Genomic DNA, 4,921 nt, shown 5'->3' with positions numbered 1-4,921 from the left:
CATAGGATTCATTTGGGTCAGCAGCACAACGTAGTATAGCGAAGGCAGGGTTCCGACTATACTATCTGTTACACGGCGAAGTGAAGGTGCAGTGCCGTGTGTTACTATAACGGAGCTATCCTCGCGGCGCGGTTCGATTCTTCTTGCGATCCCGCGATTTGACGCTCGCCCGTTTCTCGCGCTAATAACTATCACGTGAAATTCGACCAACTTTCATTAAAAGAAGAAGAAGAAGAAAATAAAGAAACAAAGAGGAAGAAAGATTCCACTATATTTTAGACGATTTCGTCATGTTACGAGAACCGCAGCGTTTATTCACCACGGTTCTGTAGTTGTTAAAATAAAGTTATATAAAACGAACAGTTTTTGTCTTACGTAAAGGTAGAACTTCGACTCAGACTCCTTTCAGATGTGCGAAGACTTGGGATGATACAGGAACGACGCAGGAAAACGAAGACACGGAGCTGACAGGAACGTAGTTAACATTTTATTTGTATTTTACTTCTAACTGTTTAACAAAGTTGCTTTGGCTCACTTCGACGAGTCATTATTTTTTAAAAGAAAAATATATATGTATATCATACATAACTGTCTCTCCCTTGGGAAAAATATTCTCTGCAGTCTCGCGAGGTATTTTCGATTTGTCACATTTGATCAGTCGATTGAACACCTTTAGGATTTGTAGTTAAGGGAAGTCTTCGGTTTCAGCTCGACGTAATAGGAATAATCGAGCTGCAAAACAACATAACGATTATTTACAAAGGCTCTTTTAAAGGGGTAAGCGTTTCCTCGATATAGGATTGGACATAGGGGTTGTTTCCCAGCTGCCCTCGCGGTTCCATTGTCTACTAGATCCCATAGATCGATCATCTGACACTCTGCTTGTCTGAAACGCAAAATTTTTATTTGTAACATTAAAAAAACATGCTTATTAATTTCATTGAGTTTCAAAGTTATTTCATTACAGGTTTGCGAAACCAAAGCACAGCGATTCCTCCAACACGACGTATCCAACGTGAAGATTTCTCAGAGTGAAGTACACGGATGTGACATCTTTTCTGCTGAAGATCTCGTAAACTTTCATCGTCCGATCTCTAGAACATAAAACCGGTGATAATAAATACCAAGGCAGATGTAACGATCCAGGGAATGGCAAGCTTATGCACCTCATCTCTTTGCTCTCGTAGTAAGGGTTATTGACTATAGGTCTTCCCGTCGAGAGCATTAAGTTTGCCATCAAAGACATCTTGCCGGCGAACACAGCGTGTTCTGGCGTGTTCTTCTTGATCCACTCGAACAGTTCCTCTTGCTCGATGTCGCTGTACTCGCCTTATTACATATATCATATTTTTATATGATGAAAGATTAGATAATAAAGAGCTTGTTTATTAACCTTCAGAGGCTGGGCCAATTTTGACTCACGCGGATAATTCACAATTATTACTTTTCATAAAAATTATACTTATATATCGTTACTATTCTGTCAAACTAAATGAACGATTTTATTTGTTAAGAAAATATATTTGTTACTAGACTACGGATTATTATGCATTTATATCTGTATTTACATTATTTATTTCCTATATGTTATTTCATATATGTTTTTTCTTGTCATAACTTTTAATAGGTAAAATAAATTTCTATATAAGTTCTATTTAATTGTGCTCATGAAAATATAAATTTGCATAAAAAAATTGCAGTCTAGTTACCACGTGCAGGTAAGAAGCTTTTTTTAGTGGGTATTTCGCTTTTTTTCGTTAGAAAATAAAATACGTATTTAAGTAGTGAAATAGTCTGTAAAAGTTGCGAAAGTCGACAACATCAAGAATCACAGTTTAGTTGTAATTTCTTTTTAACCAGTTTACGTTATTAAATTCTATTGAGTTCACGTTGTAATTATGAAAACGAATTTCAAAAAATCCTCTTTTATCTAGATCTTACAATGTTATTCAATTTGAAGAAATTCAGGCATCATAGATAACCATGTTCTTTTCAATTAAAGGAATATTGTCCGTACCTAACGAGTTTCTACGATATATCTGTTATATAAACATATTTTTTGTAATTTGAAAAAATAGTCTTGTTTTATTTATATTTTTTAATAATGTTCTTATACATTTTTACACACTATTTCATTGCTCGATCGTTAATTGTTCCGTAGGGCCTGATAATTACCTATGATACTTCGTTCTTCTTGCAGTCTCTCTAATCCATGATAAGACATCGCGGATATCAATAGGAGAGTAAGAGCAGTCTTAGTCATCTCGTTCTTCAAACCAAGCTTTTCCAAGTATCTATTCGCGCAAACAGTGCCGGCTATTATACAGAGATGGGGGTTCATGAACAGCTTGAGTCTCATGATGAAAACTGCCATGATGATAAAAGCTCCGGTCTGCAGGCCGTTGTAAGCCATATCCGCCTCTATGCATTTAGGATATCCTTTGATTTTGTAATTCCTGTACCAGAAATAGACCGCCAGCATTCCAGCCAATATAGCAGACGGCAGAAGCAACGTTTTTATAATCGCTTCGAAGCTTCTGTATTGGAGGAAATCGAATTCGGGAGAGCACGTGTACAGCATCGTGTGGAAGTCTTTGTAACTGGTCAGTTTCGCTTTGAGTAAGTCGAACACGTGCGCGTTGTCCTCGGATAACGAGGCGGAAAACGATTCTAAGTACAACGTGCATATAATTGTCAGAACGATCTCGAGAATCGTTTGGAGCTTTATGCCCATGAAATGAGTCAGCTTCTCCGTTAAGCTTACAACGTTACTGATGAGTAAAAGATTGAAGTACAGAGAATACAGCAAGGGGAAACCATCTGTGATTCCGGTTGCTAATAAAATTGACCAACCATGAACTTTAAAAATACATCTGTAAAGGTCGTTTGGAATTATTTTCATCCATTTTAATATCAATAGAGCAACGACCTGCGTGGTGAGTACAAAATGTGAAAATTGCCAGCAACATAAGCTAATTACCGTCGCTATACCCATTTTCTGAAAGAAATAAATTGTTTGTTACTTCATACAGAATATGTCAGTCCTGTGAGTGTTTAATATTTCTCAACACACCTGAAGTAAATCTTTGGGCACTTTCTGAGGATCTTGCAAAGTGCCCTCTCTAATAATCAGAGTCAACCTATACATTTGAGAGAGTAATACAGGGTATGCGAAACTTTCTCTCAGCGGTGGAGTCCATTGGACACGAGTACATTCGTTATGATTATAAAAGAATAGAAGCACTGCTATGATTCCACTACTCAAACTATTACCAAGGAAGGCAGCATAATAGAACAGTACAGCTGCCGTAAATATAGTAAAAATCCAAACGATTTGTAAGTAAAAATAAACTGGAACACCAAGACCCTCGCAACTAGTCACTGGTGGCAAACCTTCTCCTCTTTCTATCTGAAAGTGATTCTTTTCTAGTTCTTCCGTAGGAAGTGACACACATTGAATTTCTCAATGCATACAGAGTCTGTGTACCAAATATTCTTTATGTATTATTACAGTATTTGACTCTGTATACAGTTCTAACAAACATGAATCTCACTTGCCAACACTGCTCTATGGATATAATCCCCAGATTCTTGGCACAATGATAAAGATATCCAGCTACCAGCTGTAAATTATCAATTATGTTTTATACAAGTCGATCTTCTTAACCCTGCTACGACCTTAAAATTTTTATTTTTCTATCTTGCTTATATTTCAATAAACAACAAGATATCTAATGTTTTGAAATGAACTTTAACATAACCATGGCATAAGACATTTTATATTTTTTAACCATAGAAAGACACGATTATAGCTCTCTTGCGCAATTGAACTAATATCATACGATTATAAAAATATGTTAGATTAAAGTAGGGATTAAGTAAATCAAGACTAGATAACCAATTATATATTGGTACAATAAAATGATTCAAGAATTATTGTACAAGAGAGTCTAGATAAGAAAATAACTGGAAGGACGCAGCAAAGTTAACCTAACCAAAAAATAGATTCATCGTCGAATACCGAATAGAGAATAATACCTCTGGCAACAAGCTATACTTTCTAGCTGCATTAATAATGTTTCCATATTCCGAGATATTATCATGGCTGATTTTTCTAAGTCCATCCATGAACGTTTTCGATTCCGCGATAGTCTTGTAATACGAGTAATACATCCCCTGAACAGAAAAAAAACAAAACATACCTGTTATCTTCGTGAATAATTTGTCAGTTTCTCGAAATCGTTCGAATCTCGTACCATTTCCGTGCGGAAGGACATTTCTCTCTCGATTTCGGACAGATGCGAGAAATGCCGGTCATTTTCGAACAGCGTCGACACATGCCACCAATGGAAAAAGCCAAATGCCAAACCTGTCACGGCACACGAGATGATTTTATGATAACGCTGACCAGGAAACCACACCAATTAGCCTTTTTCCTTCGCAAGGAGGCTTGTACCTATCAAATCCACCGCTAACTCGTACAAATTCAATGGTTTACGGCGTAATTTTTCGCCGCTTTTACGCTTCCTGTCACTTTCTGTCGCCATCTTTAAGATCCGACTAAATTCAGTCACGTGACTGTATGGAACTATCAGCGCGCCATCGATCGGAAATTTCAAAATGCCTGTCGATCGGTCAAAAATTAGTTTGACTTTAATCGATTTTCTGATAAAGAAGGTTACAAGGAGAATGTCAACTTTAATTTCAATCTCTTAATAAAGTTATAAAATGACTATGGTAGGTATTTATGTACGTGCGGCATGTATATTAAATGTAGAATATGTCAATAATAGTGGTAGAAATTTATGCGTAACTAGCTGCGGTTTGTTATTAAGGAAATTAATTTACTATGTATTTATATTGTTAAATTAGTGTTGCATGATAAGGATTTTGAAGGTTATTTAATTTTCTAAAAAGAAAA

At 36.2% G+C, this 4,921-nt stretch overlaps 1 protein-coding gene and 1 long non-coding RNA gene across 2 annotated transcripts; one reads left to right on the top strand and one right to left on the bottom strand.

Moving 5' to 3' along the window:
* Window positions 1–465: 465 nt before the first annotated feature.
* LOC117243340 (C-mannosyltransferase dpy-19) lies at window positions 466–4,605 on the bottom strand. The gene is made up of 9 exons (XM_033510725.1): window positions 4,457–4,605; window positions 4,257–4,369; window positions 4,039–4,176; window positions 3,555–3,623; window positions 3,074–3,409; window positions 2,176–2,998; window positions 1,167–1,329; window positions 966–1,094; window positions 466–886 (listed from the first exon to the last, which is right to left on the bottom strand). The coding sequence occupies exons 1-9, from the start codon at window positions 4,545–4,547 to the stop codon at window positions 673–675; spliced, it is 2,076 nt and encodes a 691-aa protein (XP_033366616.1). The 5' UTR covers window positions 4,548–4,605; the 3' UTR covers window positions 466–672.
* LOC117243390 lies at window positions 665–1,555 on the top strand. The gene is made up of 2 exons (XR_004495450.1): window positions 665–777; window positions 968–1,555. It is a non-coding gene; the product is annotated as an uncharacterized LOC117243390 (long non-coding RNA).
* Window positions 4,606–4,921: the final 316 nt, after the last annotated feature.

This window comes from Bombus vosnesenskii, unplaced genomic scaffold, assembly GCF_011952255.1.
Source record: "Bombus vosnesenskii isolate JDL3184/JDL3185 unplaced genomic scaffold, Bvos_JDL3184-5_v1.1 scf7180000013265, whole genome shotgun sequence".
NCBI lineage: Eukaryota > Metazoa > Arthropoda > Insecta > Hymenoptera > Apidae > Bombus > Bombus vosnesenskii.
This window is presented reverse-complemented; position numbering and strand designations above follow the sequence as displayed.

Bases quoted from the DNA above. Each gene is read 5' to 3' on its own strand.
- LOC117243340 (XM_033510725.1), bottom strand. From the start codon at position 4,547: ATGGCGACAGAAAGTGACAGGAAGCGTAAAAGCGGCGAAAAATTACGC. The intron at 3,410-3,554 runs GTGAGATTCATG...AATCACTTTCAG, and splicing joins CCATAGAGCAGTGTTGGCAA to ATAGAAAGAGGAGAAGGTTT. The intron at 1,330-2,175 runs GTAATTATCAGG...ATATGTAATAAG, and splicing joins AGAAGAACGAAGTATCATAG to GCGAGTACAGCGACATCGAG.